General features: G+C 44.1%; 1 protein-coding gene across 1 annotated transcript; it reads right to left on the bottom strand.

Annotated features, from left to right (window-relative positions):
• Positions 1–7,832: 7,832 nt before the first annotated feature.
• On the bottom strand, positions 7,833–17,097 carry LOC144720516 (uncharacterized). Its single transcript, XM_078597283.1, has 4 exons — positions 17,022–17,097; positions 15,470–15,542; positions 14,546–14,618; positions 7,833–10,842 (listed from the first exon to the last, which is right to left on the bottom strand). Exon 4 carries the CDS (start codon positions 10,830–10,832, stop codon positions 9,372–9,374), a length of 1,461 nt encoding a protein of 486 aa, XP_078453409.1. The 5' UTR covers positions 10,833–10,842; positions 14,546–14,618; positions 15,470–15,542; positions 17,022–17,097; the 3' UTR covers positions 7,833–9,371.
• Positions 17,098–18,018: the final 921 nt, after the last annotated feature.

Below are 18,018 nucleotides of genomic sequence, written 5' to 3'. Positions count from 1 at the left end.
CATGGGAAGCGAGGGCACTACCAACTGCGCTACTCCGCCACGGCCTGTGGAGGGGTTACGCTCTGGGCTCTTATACTGTGACGTTCAGCCAAAGCCAAGAATGAGTTCTATTTGAATATATGTAAAATAAAAAATTTTGCCTAAAAAGTGTAAAATTTTGGGAATTTTTTTTCACGAACATTGTCTGTCACAACGAGTCTGTGTGGAAAATGTCAGCTCGATTGGATCACGGGAAGTGGGTTAAAAAACGACCGAAATATTTGCACGGTCGTAAGCAAACAAGCACGCAAGCAAGCACGCAAGCAAGCAAGCATGCGAACTTAATATAAAGGATTTAAAAATAGGATCTTTCACCATGAACATTTCATGTAAAAAAGAAGCAAATCGGCATACTAACCTATGCCATTTTTGGCCAATATTGGCCAAATTTTTACAGCTTTCTTTTTCAACAAAAGTGCAATCCTCGGGGTTGTTTAGCCTTACATATCCGATATATTACGTTAAAAAGTTGGAAATTTCACCATGAAATTTTCAAGTAAATAAAGAAAATCGGCATACTAATCTATGCCGTTTTTGGCCAATAGTGGCCAAACTTTCACAGCTTTTTTTTGGACAATAGTTCATTCCTCTATTGTGTTTGGCCTTATTATGCTATGTATTAGATTAAAAGGGGAAAATTTCACGATGAAATGTTTACGTCCCACAAAAAAGAAAATCGGCATACTAACCTATGCCGTTTTTGGCCAATATTGGCCAAATTTTTACAGCTTTCTTTTTCAACAAAAGTTAATTCCTGCCTTTTGTTTAGCATTAGTATGTTATATATTGCATTAAAAGTAGGATATTTCACCATGAACATTTCATGTAAAAAAGAAGCAAATCGGCATACTAACCTATGCCGTTTTTGGCCACATTTGGCCAAATTTTTACAGCTTTATTTTTGGAAAAAAGTTAATTCATCCATTGTATTTACCATTAGTATGCTATGTATTAGATTAAAAGTGGAAAATTTTGCGATTAAATGTTCACGTCCCAAAAAAAAAACCCGACATACTAACCTCTGCTGTTTATGGCCAAAATGAGCCAAATTCCCATAGCTTTATTTTACAACAACAAGTGCATTCCTCCATTGTGTTTGCTGTAGTATTCTACATGTTACGTACAAAATTAAAAATTTCACGATACATTTTTCAACTCACAGAAAATCGGCACACTTTTTTTAGCCAAAAAGCAAATTGGCATACTAATCTATGCCGTTTTTGGACAAAATTGTGTTAGGGTTTGGGTGAAGGTTAGGGGTTAAGGTAAGAGGTTAGAAGAAGAGGTTGGAGGTTAGGGCAAGGGGGTTGGGGTTAGGGGTTAGGGTGAATGTTAGAGGTTGGGGTAGGAGTTAGGGTTTAGGGTTAGGGTCATTTAGGGTTAGGGGTTAGGGTTAGCGTTAGAGTTTAGGGTTAGGGGTTAGGGTTAAAGGTTAGGGTTAGGGCTAGGAGATGAGGTTCAGGGTTATGGGTTAGGGGTTAGAGGTTAGGGTTAGGGCTAGGGCTAGGGGATGAGATTCAGGGTTTAGGGTTAAGGTTAGGGGTTAATTTTAGGGTTAGGGGCTAGGGTTTAAGTTTAGGGGTTAGGGTTATGGCTGAGGGTTAGGGTTGGGGTAGTCAGGATTAGGGCACCTATGCAGTTTTATGCCAAAATCATCCAAATTTTCATATCTACATTTTCCAAAGAAAAAGTGAATTCCTCCCTTTTGTTTAGCATTAGTATGCTATATATTGCATTAAAAGTAGGATATTTCACCATGAATATTTCATGTAAAAAAAAGCAAAACGGCATACTAACCTATGCCGTTTTTGGCCAATATTGGCCAAATTTTTACAGCTTTCTTTTTCAACAAAAGTGCAATCCTTGGAGTTGTTTAGCCTTATATATCCGATAGATTACGTAAAAAAGTTGGAAATTTCACCATGAAATTTTTAAGTAAAAAAAGAAAATCGGCATACTAACCTATGCCGTTTTTGGCCAATAGTGGCCAAACTTTCACAGCTTTATTTTTGGACAATAGTTCATTCCTCTATTGTATTTAGCCTTATTATGTTATGTATTAGATTAAAAGGGGAAAATTTTACGATGAAAATTTTACGTTCCACAAAAAGAAAATCGGCATACTAACCTCTGCCGTTTTTGGCCACAATTAGCCACATTTTTACAGCTTTCTTTTTCCACAAAAGTTCATTCATCCATTGTATTTACCCTTAGTATGCTATGTATTAGATTAAAAGTGGAAAATTTTAGGACTAAATGTTCACGTCCCAAAAAAACCGACATACTAACCTCTGCTGTTTATGGCCAAAATGAGCCAAATTCCCATAGCTTTATTTTACAACAACAAGTGCATTCCTCCATTGTGTTTGCTGTAGTATTCTACATATTACGTACAAAATAAAACATTTCACGGTACATTTTTCAACTCACAGAAAATCGGCACACCTGTTTTAGCCAAAAAGCAAATTGGCATACTAATCTATGCCGTTTTTGGACAAAATTGTGTTTGGGTTTGGGTGAAGGTTAGGGGTTAAGGTAAGAGGTTAGAGGAAGAGATTAGGGGTTAGGGCAAGGGGTTTGGGGTTAGGGGTTAAGGTGAATGTTAGGGGTTGGGGGTAGGGGTTAGGGTTTAAGATTAGGGTCATTTAGGGTTAAGGGTTAGGGTTAACGTTAGAGTTTAGGGTTAGGGGTTAGGGTTAGAGGTTAGGGCTAGGGGATGAGGTTCAGAGTTTAGGGTTAGGGTTAGAGGTTAGGGCTAGGGGATGAGGTTCAGGGTTTAGGGTTAGGGGTTAGGGTTAGAGGTTAGGGTTCGGGGATGAGGTTCAGGGTTTAGGGTTAGGGTTAGGGGTTACGGTTAGGGGTTATGGTTAGGGTAGGATTTGGTGGGGATTAGGGTCAATGTTATGTTTAGTGTTAGGGGTTAGGGTTAGGGGTTATGGTTAGGGGTTATGGTTATGGGTTAGGGGTTAGGGTTAGGGGATGTACGGTATATACGGTGTGAAAGAAGTTCAACATACACACGGACATGGACACTCGCTAAATAACCTAACCATCATGGACACTCGCTAAATAACCTAACCATCATGGATACTCGCCAAATAACCTAACCAACATGGACACTCGCCAAATAACCTAACCAACATGGACACTCGCTAAATAACCTAACCAACATGGACACTCGCTAAATGACCTAACCATCATGGACACTCGCTAAATAACCTAACCAACATGGGCACTCGCTAAATGACCTAACCATCATGGACACTCGCTAAATAACCTAATCATCATGGACACTCGCTAAATAACCTAACCATCATGGACACTCGCCAAATAACCTAACCAACATGGACACTCGCTAAATAACCTAACCAACATGGACACTCGCTAAATAACCTAACCATCATGGGCACTCGCTAAATGACCTAACCATCATGGACACTCGCCAAATAACCTAACCAACATGGACACTCGCTAAATAACCTAACCAACATGGACACTCGCTAAATAACCTAACCAACATGGGCACTCGCTAAATGACCTAACCATCATGGACACTCGCTAAATAACCTAATCATCATGGACACTCGCTAAATAACCTAACCAGCATGGACACTCGCCAAATAACCTAACCAACATGGACACTCGCTAAATAACCTAACCAACATGGACACTCGCTAAATAACCTAACCAACATGGGCACTCGCTAAATGACCTAACCATCATGGACACTCGCTAAATAACCTAATCATCATGGACACTCGCTAAATAACCTAACCATCATGGACACTCGCCAAATAACCTAACCAACATGGACACTCGCCAAATAACCTAACCAACATGAACACTCGCTAAATAACCTAACCAACATGGACACTCGCTAAATAACCTAACCAACATGGACACTCGCTAAATAACCTAACCATCATGGACACTCGCCAAATAACCTAACCAACATGGACACTCGCCAAATAACCTAACCAACATGGACACTCGCCAAATAACCTAACCAACATGGACACTCGCTAAATAACCTAACCAACATGGACACTCGCTAAATAACCTAACCAACATGGACACTCGCTAAATAACCTAACCATCATGGACACTCGCCAAATAACCTAACCAACATGGACACTCGCCAAATAACCTAACCAACATGGACACTCGCTAAATAACCTAACCAACATGGACACTCGCCAAATAACCTAACCAACATGGACACTCGCTAAATAACCTAACCATTATGGATACTAGCTAAATAACCTAACCAACATGGACACTCGCTAAATAACCTAACAAACATAGACACTCGCTAAATAACCTAACCATCATGAACACTCGCTAAATAACCTAACCAACATGGACACTTGCTAAATAACCTAACCATCATGGACACTCGCTAAATGACCTAACCATCATGATTTAAAGATTTCGTAACTGCAGGGATTCATCTTCTTGGTTCTTTCGGTAAAGTCACGTAGAAGGGAAATCATAAAATAATAAAAATAAAACATAATAAAATACAATTCTCACGACGTTTCGGCCACGACGCAAACAGCTGTCCTCAGGTGAAGAACAGGTCTGTCGGAAAGACAGCGTCTGAATGAGCACCACCAGGCTTGGCAGCGTATATTTAAGCTGGGTTAAAGGGGGAAGGGCGCCTTGACAAATGAATTTGCATATCAAGAGGCATTTTGCATATTTATTGGAAATGCAGGTATGTGATTAGTCACTACTTGTGGAATGCGTAGGAGGTGGGGGGGGGGTTCAAAGTCATATTATGCCCGTGCAGTATGCAGGATTAGCAGCAACAAAGGGAGAGAGTAGGGGTAGCATTAATAAAGGGAAGGAATGTTAATAGTATGGAGTTGCAGCAGATAAACTACCACGTAAAAAAAAACTAAAATATAAACTACATCAGTATCATCAATATACTAAATATACTCTCCAATAAGCTGAGCTTCTTCTTCTTCTTGTTCGTCCATCAAAGTTGATGATGACCAAGGCACGTTTGTCATTATGTTGGGTTTTGATGAGTGCGCAAATGGCTGAAGAGGCCAATCCGAGCCCGGAATTCCCTGTGGCACACTGGACAGGTCAGGGAGGATGCAGAGCTCTGAGGTGCAGCCACACGTCCTTCCTTGGTAGATTTGCGCTGCTGCCTCTTCAAGATAGCACAGGAGCGTCTCCTACTCTCACAGAGGACTGCACCGTCCTGTACTTTTCTTCTCCAGGCAGGTCGGTCCTGTGCTAGGGATTCCCAGCTTTTAAGGTCGAATCCAAAGCTCTTCAAGGAAGCTTTCAGGGTGTCCTTGTAGCGCTTTTTGGGGCCACCTTGTGCTCGCTTGCCATTCCTCAGCTCGCCAAAGAAGACTTGTTTTGGAAGTCTCGCGTAGGGCATTCTGGTCACGTGGCCAGTCCATCTAAGCTGTTCCTTCGCAAGCAAGGTGTAGATGCTGGGGATATTTGCCTTGCTGAGGACTTCCGTGTCAGGGATTCTGTCTTGCCACTTGATCCTCAGCAGTTTCCTCAGACAGCTCAAGTGGAAATGATTCAATTTCTTGGCATGGCGCTGGTAAACTGTCCAGGCTTCGCACCCATACAGAAGAGTTGGTAAGACAACAGCCCGGTAGACCTTCAGTTTTGTCTCCTGCTTGATGCCAGTCCTTTCCCATACCGAGTCACGTAGACGTCCAAAGGCTGCACTGGCCTTAACAATCCTGATGTTAACTTCATCATCTATGTGCACAGCGCGAGATAGTGTACTACCAAGGTAAGTAAACTTGTCAACGGCTGAAAGCTTCTGCCCATTCACAAAGATGGTAAGCTGAGCTACTAACAGTAAGTCATACATTACAATTGTATGTCGCAAAAAATATAATATGCCTCCAGCTAAACGTTTTTCTCTTACATCACACGGGTCTACCCCGTACTATATACTGCCATAGACAAACCCAACATTGAATTATATACTGTATTACTATACACCACCCTATACCTTAGACTATACCTTGTAATATTACACTATGTATTATTCTACCTACCCTACTGTATACCACACTGCTGTATATTCACTATACAATTACGATACTATATATTACTTTATACATTGTATAAAACATTACACTTTTATACTATTTATTATTATACAATCTGCTATACACTATACCATTGACCGTCACGTGAAAGGTACTAAGAGGAAGCAACGAAATATGTCAATGGGAGGACATCCTCCACGGAGCTCAATAACAAAATACAAACGTGGACGTCAACTTTTCTGATGTTATCTTCAAACAGGCCCTCATCCTCCTTCACGACAAACTGCACTCCATTGCTGGAAAATACTACACTATGCTTTACAGCTTCTTACATTTATTTAGGAAAATTAACCAAAGCTGATGGATGCACAAATAGAAGCATACACGGAAATCTTGGAAGACATTGAGACTACAAATCGAGTCATTTGTATCCTTGATGCACCTGCCAGTACTGGGAAGACCTTTGTTTTAAAACTGCTACTCGCAAATGCTCGCCAGAGAGAGAGAATTGCTCTAGCTGTGGCATCATCGGGGATTGCTGTGTAAGTCGGTGTGAGTCGATGTGTGTCAGTCGCTGTGTGTGTGTGTGTCTGTGTGTCAGTTGATGTGTGTATGTACGTCGATGTGTATGTGTTAGTCCATGTGTGTGTTAGTCCATGTTTGTGTAAGCCAATGTGTTTGTGAGTCGATATGTGTAACTCTATATGTGTGTATCTAAAGTCCATGTCTGTGTGAGTCCGTATGTGTGTGTAGGCCAATGTGTGTGTGTCTATGTGTAGAGGAGTAATATGGGGATGTGACGTCATGCTCGCTGTCCAGTACGATGACGTCATGGGATGTGACGTCATGCTTGCTGGGCGAGGCGATGACGTCATGTCTCCTCTAGGTACTTAAGGGGGACCCCGTGACGAAAGTAGGGTCACTTTGGGAGCCCGGGATAGAGAGCGGTTGAAGAGCCAGCCAGGGGTAGAGCTCAGGGAGTCTGGAGACAAGCCGGCCGTAGTGATAGAAGGTGCTGCTCTCCCTGGTCGGTGTTGGCTGAACCCCCGATCCGACTCGAGGGAGAGAGCCCTGGAGCTAGCCGAGCTAGGAACAGACAGAGTGAAGGTTCGTGTGAAGAAACCTAGTGAAGGACCCCTACCCCTGGGGAAGTTATCCGAAACGCTTAATAAATAACTGGCGCAAGCCCTTAACTGAAGACCTGCCTCCGCATCGTCATTTGCACCTCAATATTTGTATGCGAGTCCATGTGTGTGTGTAAATCGATGTGTGTGTGTTCGAGTCGCTGTAGGTGTGTACATCGATTTGTGTAACTCCATGTGTGTATCTAAAGCGAATGTCTGTGTGTGTGAGTCGATGTGTTTGTGTGTGTGGGTCGATGTTTGTGTGTCTAAGTCCATGTGTGTGTCTTTCGGCCGGGCAACACCAGGTACTTTCCACTAGTACTCTTATATAAGCGCACTTAATCTATCTGTGATGAACGCTGCACTTTCCATCGTTTTCATGCAGGGGGCGCTGTAAACCTACGCGCCCCCTGCATGAACGACGGAGGCACAGAGACAGACGGTCGATCGCGTTGGAATTGATCGGCAGACGGCAGTCTTCTGGCACGGCCAGCTCTGTGTCGCCTCATCTCAATCCCGCGATCCCAACCAGGTGAAAGTCCGCATCAAACCGAATCCCCGGCAAGGCCATCTACTTAACGACTAGAGAAAATTCACACGAAATGTCGTTTTCAATGAAGTCTTCCAGATGTAAAATGATATAAGCTTTTATTGAAGAAACACAATTTAAAACATAATACAATTCAAAGTTATTTCAATTCAAAACTTCTAAACGGAGCATTGGGAGTTGGCGTGGATGCGTCGCTCGTGTGCAATTTTCTTCGTGACTTTCCTGGCCCAAGGCAGTAAATGGTTGTGAGGGGCACCGCAGGCGGTCAGGCTTGCTTCAACCCATGGTTGTGAACATCCAGACGTTAATTGGCAAGGACCATTTCTTGTCCTAGTTCGCCAACATATACGACGTCATGCAAAATTCTAATGAGTGTTGTTGTGCAGAATGTATCTACTAGATGTGCTCAGCCTTGTAACCAAATACAAATCTGTACCAAAAATGCATTCCAAATGTGCTCTTAAAATTACCTCCTTGCTATGAAGCAGATCAGCAGACACGACATCTTTCATTTATCGATCTCTCCACGAAACAAAGGAATGTTTTACATAAACTATATCAAGCACAGACTTCTGGGAGTGCGTCAATGATTCAGTGCAAGCCACCTGTGGACCCTTATTGGTGCACAGCGTCTCAAGAGCAGCCGGGCTTGCTTCAACCGATAGCTTCAAACATCCAGACGTTAATCAGTAAGACGCATTTCTAGTCTTAGTTAGACGAAATGTGTCAACACGTAATACAAAATTATAATTCGTGTTGTTGAGAATGTATCTCCTCTACGTGTAACTTTTGAGTGGTATGCCTTATAACTGATAAACGATCCGAGTGTGCTCCCTATTTCAAAGACAATGAGTTGCTCCAGAGGGAGATGCTTCCTGAAAACACAAAAGTACCCTTTGACCTATATCAAAATAACAATGAGTCTCTTATAGACAAAATGGTACATGTACGCACACAATCAGACAAGTATTCATTCAAAATTAGTGACAGGCATATTAACAAAATTGAAAGACTGCACTGAAATATACTGCATTAGGTTACATCGCATTAACAAGAAGCTAATTTTAAAAAATACGCACCGTCTGCTTAACAGTGTATGTACAACATACTAATGCACCATTCAAAACGAGTCGGCCATTGCATGCTGGCGTCTGGATCAAAATTGAGCAAATTCTAAACATTACCTACAAACTCCACAACTGAGATGCCACATCAACCATCGCCCCCTATTGACAGGCTCTTGTCCACATGCAGGCCGGTGCAGGGCCACCACCTTGTGCCACACGGGCAGCTGCCACTTGGGATGCCCTTCGAGTGTTTGAGACAAGATACGATACAAAACTCAGAGTTGCCAGAGGCGATTAAGCAAGCACCATATAAATGCAATTATGATAACATAGTGAATGCTTGGGGGCTTATTGGCTCTCGCTCCTAGTTAGAGATCTACCCAACACACAGGTCCACAAAGACTGGCCGCTCTTACCCTGCAGGTTGACCTAGGAACCGAGTGTTAAACTTCACATTATTGTCATTAAAGGCCTGTGACAAAGGTGCATCTATTGGAGCGACATCGTTTCAGGCTTACACATCTACCGGGTCTCCATTCGACTTTGTACTGTCTCAGAGGAAGTCCACCCACACCTCCACTTCCACAAACTGCTGGGAGTTGCCTCGCTCTGCCTCACAGTCAGAATTCTCCTCCTGCTTCACATTGCCTGCATCGATGTGGAGGTCAGATTTTGGAGTTGAATCTTCATCTTCACATTTTACATTCTCTTCTTCGCTCTTCACCATCACTTCTTCACATTTCACCTTCACCTCTTCATATTTCACCTTGACACCTTTAAAAGTGTCCAAGCTGGGATTTTCTTCCGGTTCTTGTTTCATGAGGGATGGGCTCATTGCGGAACTTTGACTTTCACAAGTTGATTTCAGACTCTGCTCCTTGTGGATATTATGATGATTGTGTGTTCTCTGGTGTACATAAAGATGTGATGACCATGCAAACGCCTTCCCACACACACTGCACCTGAAGGGTTTCTCTCCCGTGTGTGTTCTCTGGTGTGATACAAGACCAGATGAATCTGAAAACGCCTTCCCACACACACTGCACTTGAAGGGTTTATCTCCCGTGTGTATTCTCTTGTGTGTTACAAGAGCAGATGACTGTGCAAACGCCTTCCCACACACACTGCACTTGAAGGGTTTCTCTCCCGTGTGTGTTCTCTGGTGTTTTACAAGAGTAGATGAAAGTGCAAACGCCTTCCCACACACACTGCACTTGAAGGGTTTCTCTCCCGTGTGTGTTCTCTGGTGTTCTACAAGAGAAATTGAGTGTGCAAACGCCTTCCCACACAAACTGCCCTTGAAATGTTTCTCTCTCGTGTGTGTTCTCTGGTGTATTACAAGAGAATATGATTCTGCAAACGCCTTCCCACACACACTGCACCTGAAAGGCTTATCTCCCGTGTGTATTCTCTGGTGTCTTACAAGAATAGATGACTGTGAAAACGCCTTCCCACACACACTGCACTTGAAGGGTTTCTCTCCCGTGTGTGTCCTCTGGTGTCTTTGAAGATGTGGTGACTGTCCAAACGCCTTCCCACACACACTGCACTTGAAGGGTTTCTCTCCCGTGTGTGTTCTCTGGTGTGTTATAAGAACAGATTGATATAAAAATGCCTTCCCACACACGCTGCACTTGAAGCGTTTCTCTCCCGTGTGTGTTCTCTGGTGTTCTACAAGACCAGATGACTGTGCAAACGCCTGCCCACACACACTGCACTTGAAGGCTTTCTCTCCCGTGTGTGTTCTCTGGTGGCCTACAAGAGAAGATGACTGTGCAAACGCCTTCCCACACACACTGCACTTAAAAGGTTTCTCTCCTGTGTGAGTTCTCTGGTGTATTACAAGATGAGATGATTGCATAAACGCCTTCCCACACACACTGCACTTAAAAGGTTTCTCTCCTGTGTGAGTTCTCTGGTGCCGTGTCAAATTTGCAGTAGAATTCGTGCTGTATGCACACCGATCGCATTGTTTTCTTGTCGTACCGAGCTGCGCCGAGTGTCTTTGCTCCATCAGACCAATTCTGCAGAAGAAGCAACAGCCGCAGACAGAAAAAAAGAATATTCACACCATCTACACATCAGTACAGAGGCACAGAGGAATGCATATACAGTCACACGTGACTTACACGTCTATATTTCGATTTAAAGCTTTCGTGACTGCAGGGATTCATCTTCTTGGTTCTTTCGGTAAAGTCACGTAGAAGGGAAGTAATAAAATAATAATAATAAAACATAATAAAATAATTCTCACGACGTTTCGGCCACAACACAAGCAGCCGTCCTCAGGTGAAGACCAGGTCTGTCGAGGCGACAGCATCTAAAAGAAAACACCACCACGCTTGGAGCGTCTATTTAAGCTGGGTTGGAAGGGGGTGAAAAATGCGCATTGACAAAGGAATCTGCATATTAAGAGGAATTTAGCATATTTATGGAAAATGCAGGAATGCGATTAGTGCTACTTGTGAAATGCGTAGGAGGTGGGCGGGGGGTTTTCAAAGTCATATTATGCCCGTGCATTATGCAGGATTAGCAGCATCAAAGGAAGGGGATAGGGGTAGCATTAATAAAGGGAAGGAATGTTAATAGTATGTAGCTGCAGTAACTAAACAACAACGTAAAAAGCTAAAGTATAAACTACATAGCATTAAATTGTATACTGTATTACTATACACTACCCTATGTCTTAGAATAATACATAGTGTAATATTACACTATGTATTATTCTACCCACCCAACTGTATACCACACTGCTGTATATTCACTATACAATTTCGATGCTATATATTACCTTATACATCGTATTAAACATTACACTTTAAAACTATTTATTATTATACACTATACCATTGACCGTCACGTGAAAGGTACTAAGAGGAAGCAACGAAATATGTCAATGGGAGAGTGGTGGTAGGAAGCTTGCAGCGGAGCAAAGAATCAATTCCCATCTATTTAAGCTGGGGTTTCCCCCCCCTTCCAACCCAGCTTAAATAGACGCTCCAAGCGTGGTGGTGTTTTCTTTTAGACGCTGTCGCCTCGACAGACCTGGTCTTCACCTGAGGACGGCTGCTTGTGTTGTGGCCGAAACGTCGTGATAATTATTTTATTATGTTTTATTTTTTATTATTTTATTACTTCCCTTCTACGTGACTTTACCGAAAGAACCAAGAAGATTACGCGTCTATACTTATTAATATATTTATGATATATTAAAAAATCTTGCCCAAAATTCATCACACAGGCTGTTATGGCACACAATGAGATGGCAAATGGTCATAAACACGCCTGGAAGCCCTCGTATCGTCAAAATGAACGTTAACCCAAAATTCAGAGCACACAATTTCGGCTGTCTGGCTTCAAAATAAATATTTACGAAAGCTAAATTCAGCTGACATAGCAAAGGGTGTTGAAAATAATACTATTTGTGTTATGCACAAAATGCATAAATTAATGTTCAATCGCAACTGAGAGGTGTGAAGCCAGGCACAGATGTCCTAGAATGCTGGGATGAACAGTTCCGACTTCAGATGCACGTGTGCTGTGATAACTTCCTGACTCCATTCTTGCAAAGAGTTCCAGAGGAAAAACTAAAATAAACTACTGTTTTGATATAACCTCTGTGCTCAATAGTTAATAGACTTTACTGCAAATACAAACTTGACAATGTCACACTCAGAGGTGGAGCCAGGATTTTCAGGTAGGGGGGGAAACCCCTCCAGCAATGAAAAATTACAGGAATTGTTAGTAAATAAGGAGTTGTTAGTAAGTAAGGAGTTGTTAGTAAGAAAGGAGTTGTTAGTAAGAAAGGACTTGTCCCTTGCTTTTCATTCGACGCGTGTGATCGTCATCGCGCTCCCTGAACGTGTTGATACCTTCAGGAAAGAAAAATAGACTTTTCTATTTTGGGTGGGGGGGGGGAAATGACCATGACGTATGTGGCGTCAACCCGCAACACACCTGAGTGAAGCGCTCTGCAATGCTTACCCCCCTACCACATGGCTCTTCGCGCGCCGTACTTCTACAGCTGTTCACAGCGTGCCGGGAGATTTTAGGTGGCGCTTCGCTCCTGGCCGATTAAGTCATTGGCTTCTTGGAGTTTCAATACAAATCCGTGCAAAGAACGTGTACAACTGCTATCTTAAATATAAAGCAGAAACTACAGATGTTTGTTTGTGTGAAGCAGCAAAAACTCTCCAACGCTGAGCTCTGGCGTCAAGAAATTTGCACAGCTCACGCCGTCTGGAATTTCTAAGTGAACACGACTATTTTCCGCTCGCCAAGTCATTCCCTTTCGGAGTGGCAAAAATCGACCTGACGCAGAAGTGGGTAAAGGTTGAATTTCCTTGAGTGAAAACATCCGATTTAGGTAAATTTATTTGTTTCGGCTTCTTTCTTGCAAGCATCAATTTTTTCAGTGTTTTTCAGTGAATTATGAGGGAATATGAAATTAATCCAAGACAAGAATCCAAGTCCCGGGCAAAGCCGGGTAGTGAAGCTAGTTACTAATAAACCCCAATGATCCTATCGAAATTAGGGATTTTCGATCGGATCATTGGGGGGACACGTGCCACCCCACCCCCACTGGCTCCACCACTGTCACGCACTGGCACGGTTCACATGTGGTGGTGTGTCCAGACCCACGCCTGGCCACCTTCACCTGCTCAGTATTAATGCTTCCTCACTCCACCAAGTAATTCATTGAGGATCAATCAACACAGCCGAGGCTGTGTGTCTCTCTCTCCGCATGGTCGTGTGGATTTCCTTCCTGATCCCCGGGTTTCCCCTCCACATGTAGAGAGTGAACACCGCCACGCGTCTAGAGTGAACTCCGCCACGCGTCTAGAGTGAACACCACCACGCATCTAGAGTGAACACCGCCACGCATCCAGAGTGAACACCGCCACGCATCCAGAGTGAACAACGCCACGCGTCCAGAATGAACACCACCACGCGTCCAGAGTGAACACCACCACGCGTCCAGAGTGAACACCACCACGCATCCAGAGTGAACACCACCAAGCGTCTAGAGTGAACACAACAAAGCGTCCAGAGTGAACACCGCCACGCATCTAGAGTGAACACCGCCACGCGTCCAGAGTGAACACCGCCACGCGTCCAGAGTGAACACCACCACGCGTCCAGAGTGAACACCACCACGCGTCCAGAGTGAACACCACCACGCATCCAGAGTGAACACCACCAAGCGTCTAGAGTGAACACAACAAAGCGTCCAGAGTGAACACCGCCACGCATCTAGAGTGAACACCGCCACGCGTCCAGAGTGAACACCGCCACGCGTCCAGAGTGAACACCGCCACGCGTCCAGAGTGAACACCGCCACGCGTCTAGAGTGAACACCGCCACGTGTCTAGAGTGAACACCGCCACGCGTCTAGAGTGAACACCGCCACGCATCTAGAGTGAACACCGCCACGCGTCCAGAGTGAACACCGCCACGCGGCCAGAGTGAACACCGCCACGCGTCCAGAGTGAACACCGCCACGCGTCCAGAGTGAACACCGCCACGCGTCCAGAGTGAACACCGCCACGCGTCCAGAGTGAACACCGCCACGCGTCTAGAGTGAACACCGCCACGCATCTAGAGTGAACACCGCCACGCGTCCAGAGTGAACACCGCCACGCGTCTAGAGTGAACACCGCCACGCGTCCAGAGTGAACATCACCACGCGTCCAGAGTGAACACCACCACGCTGTTGACGAGCCTCACCTTGTTGTTATTGTTGTTGTGGGCAGGTCGCTTCTGAAAACAAGAGCGGTACAGCAGCTCAAGCGGGTGTGGCCTGGTAAAAAAATGGAAAAAAAACTGTGAATATTTAAAATAAAACAAAGTTACAAAGTAGCGAGCCAGGTGGAGAGAAATTTAAACATAAGCAAGATTACTCTTTGATTCTTTCGGTAAAGACACGTAGAAAAAAATAAAAATAAAAATAATAGTTTCCATTTCATTTATTTGGTATAGCCCTGTGAGCCATTCGGCTCTTGAATCGGATGCAACCACAACAAACAAAAAACATGAACGAGAAAACATCGTTGGGGGGGACACGTGCCACCCCACCCCCACTGGCTCCACCACTGTCACACACTGGCACGGTTCACAGGTGGTGGTGTGTCCAGACCCACGCCTGGCCACCTTCACCTGCTCAGTATTAATGCTTCCTCACTCCACCAAGCAATTCATTGAGGATCAATCAACACAGCCGAGGCTGTGTGTCTCTCTCTCCGCGTGGTCGTGTGGATTTCCTTCCCGATCCCCGGGTTTCCCCTCCACATGTAGAGAGTGAACACCGCCACGCGTCTAGAGTGAACACCGCCACGCGTCTAGAGTGAACACCGCCACACGTCTAGAGTGAACACCGCCACACGTCTAGAGTGAACACCGCCACACGTCTAGAGTGAACACCGCTCTACGTCTAGAGTGAACACCGCTATACGTCTAGAGTGAACACCGCCACGCGTCTAGAGTGAACACCGCCACACGTCTAGAGTGAACACCGCCACGCGTCTAGAGTGAACACCGCCACGCGTCTAGAGTGAACACCGCCACACGTCTAGAGTGAACACCGCCACGTGTCTAGAGTGAACACCGCCACACGTCTAGAGTGAACACCACCACGCTGTTGACAAGCCTCACCTTGTTGTTATTGTTGTTGTGGGCAGGTCGCTTCTGAAAACAAGAGCGGTACAGCAGCTCAAGCGGGCGTGGCCTGGTAGAAAATGAAAAAACAGTGAATATTTAAAATAAAACAAAGTTACAAAGTAGCGAGACAGGTGCAGAGAAATTTAAACTTAAGCAAGATATTCTTTGGTTCTTTCGGAAAAGTCACGTAGAAAGAAATAATAAATTAAATAATTGCATGCGACGTTTCAATTGAAAACACAAGCAATCATCATCAGGTAGAAATAAAAAAGGAAACAAACCTAGTAAACGTATAAATGTAATGCAATACAACACAGAGAGTCGGCTAACAAAAGCCAACACCCCACCTGGTTGATAACGTTCTTCCAAAGATTGCTCAATTTGAGAGAGACAAAACACAGACACGGAGACACATAGACAGAGATGACACAGACACACAGAGAGACACACATAGGCACACAGAGAAACACACACATAGACACACAGAGAGAGAGACACACACATAGACACACAGAGAGAGAGACACACATAGACACACAGAGAGAGATGACACAGAGAGACACACAGAGAGAGACACACATAGGCACACAGAGAAACAACGCCTCTGTGTCGAGGCCTTAAATAGAGAGAGAGGGGGGGTAGAGAGGGGGGGTAGAGAACTTAGCATGTCAATGCAAGGCCGTAGCCATGGAGTCAACATTGGGGGGAACCAAATCTTCCAGGGGGTCTGGGGCCCCCACTAGAAAAATATCTAAATTAAAAAACTCTTTTCCTGCCATTTCCTCCCTAAAATATATATTTTTAAATTCACTAACACATGGGATGGATTTTTTTTTATTTGATACAATAATGTCTCATAGTGTATTGTATTACATTGCTCTGTTTTTTCTTTGTTACCTTTTATTGTTTCATAGCATGTATTGGCAGAGATTAGGGATTCATGAAGTACAACGCAATCATATGAACATAAATCTATGCATTGTTATATGAAGACAAGTCTAGATTTTGTGGCCAAAGTTTAGCAAATTGTTGTTTTTATTAACATAGCATCGCAATTATTATTTACAAATATTTTTGATAGCAATATATTGGGGGGGGGGGACATTTTGAGCATATTTGATTATAATTATTTTAACATATTATAGTTATTATATATTATAATTATTATAACATTATAATTACGGCTTTGTGTCAATGAGAGATTTGGAGGTTTGGTGACTGCACTTCATCAAACAAACTTAATAAAATTAGAAATGTAATGCAATGCAACACAGAGAGTCGGTCAACACACAACTGACGCATGGCCTGGCTGATCGCGTTCTTCCACAGATTGATCAACTAAGCGAGAGAATTGAAGCAAACGCCATCAGGCGAGGGCAGGAGGCAAGGCCCCGTGTTGTAAGTTCCGACCTGGACATCGCTTCCATGCTCGCTGCTACTCAATTGACATCCCTACGAGAGAGAGAGCGAGGCTCTACCTCGGTAAACAACAACCACCACAACAACCACCACAACCACCACCACAACCGCGATGAGAATTTCTCACCGTGGATTTCAGTTCCCGCGCGGAGCGGCAACTTTCCGTTACCTCGTGACGTCACGCGGCAGCAGGAGGTGACATGACGTCACTTGCGTGGTAAAAGACACTCCCCTCCCACAATGAGCGGCTCTGTAACTTAGATAAATTATGTTAATGAGCCTGGCCCAATCGTGGAGGGATGGAGCGTGGGTGCCGAACCGGTCACAACGAACTCGAGACGGCTTTGACGAATAAATTATGTTAATGAGCCACCAATCACTGGGTGTGGCTTTGCCCAAATAAGGATAGTACTTGAACAGATAACGAAAATGACCCCAGGCAGAGGTGACGTCACACTCAGCGCGTGGGGTGGGGTGAATACCTTGGTGACATGACGTCACTAGCGAGGAACACCTCCCGCTGGCGTTTCACGCCGATGAGGTAATGCTGAGTGGTGACGTCACAAAGCGGGGTTGGAGTTTAAGTTGATTTAGATTCATTTTCCATTACTCCCTCCCTTGAACAGAGACCCCTTGGGAGTGTGAGCTCAGCAACAACAATGTGGACATTATTGTATGTGTGTGTTCACACAGTGTGTGTGTGTACACTGTGTGTGTGTACACTGTGTGTGTACACACTGTGTGTGTACACACACTGTGTGTGTACGTACACTGTGTGTGTGTACATTGTGTGTGCACACTGTGTGTGTGTGTGCACACTGTGTGTGAGTGTACGCACTGTGTGTGTACGTGTACACTGTGTGTGTACACTGTGTGTGTACACTGTGCGTGTGTACATTGTGTGTACACACTGTGTGTGTGTGTACACTGTGTGTGTGTGTACACTGTGGGGGGCACAGTAATCTCAGTCAGTCGACCAATGGCATCTTTTCACCAATTTATTTTCCAACTTTTTCATTTTATTTATTATTTTATATATTATTGTTCGTTTTCTATCTGCGTAACTTTACCAAAAGAACCAATACTATGGTAGTGCATTCTCTGTTTTTTTTCAGAGGTTCAAG

This window comes from Lampetra planeri, chromosome 9, assembly GCF_965212315.1.
Source record: "Lampetra planeri chromosome 9, kcLamPlan1.2.h2, whole genome shotgun sequence".
Taxonomy (NCBI): domain Eukaryota; kingdom Metazoa; phylum Chordata; class Hyperoartia; order Petromyzontiformes; family Petromyzontidae; genus Lampetra; species Lampetra planeri.
Note: the sequence above shows the minus strand (reverse complement) of the source record. Positions and strands in the feature narration are given on the sequence as shown.

Excerpts from the sequence above, each read along its gene's own strand:
- LOC144720516 (XM_078597283.1), bottom strand. The coding sequence starts at position 10,832 with ATGGAGCAAAGACACTCGGCGCAGCTCGGTACGACAAGAAAACAATGC.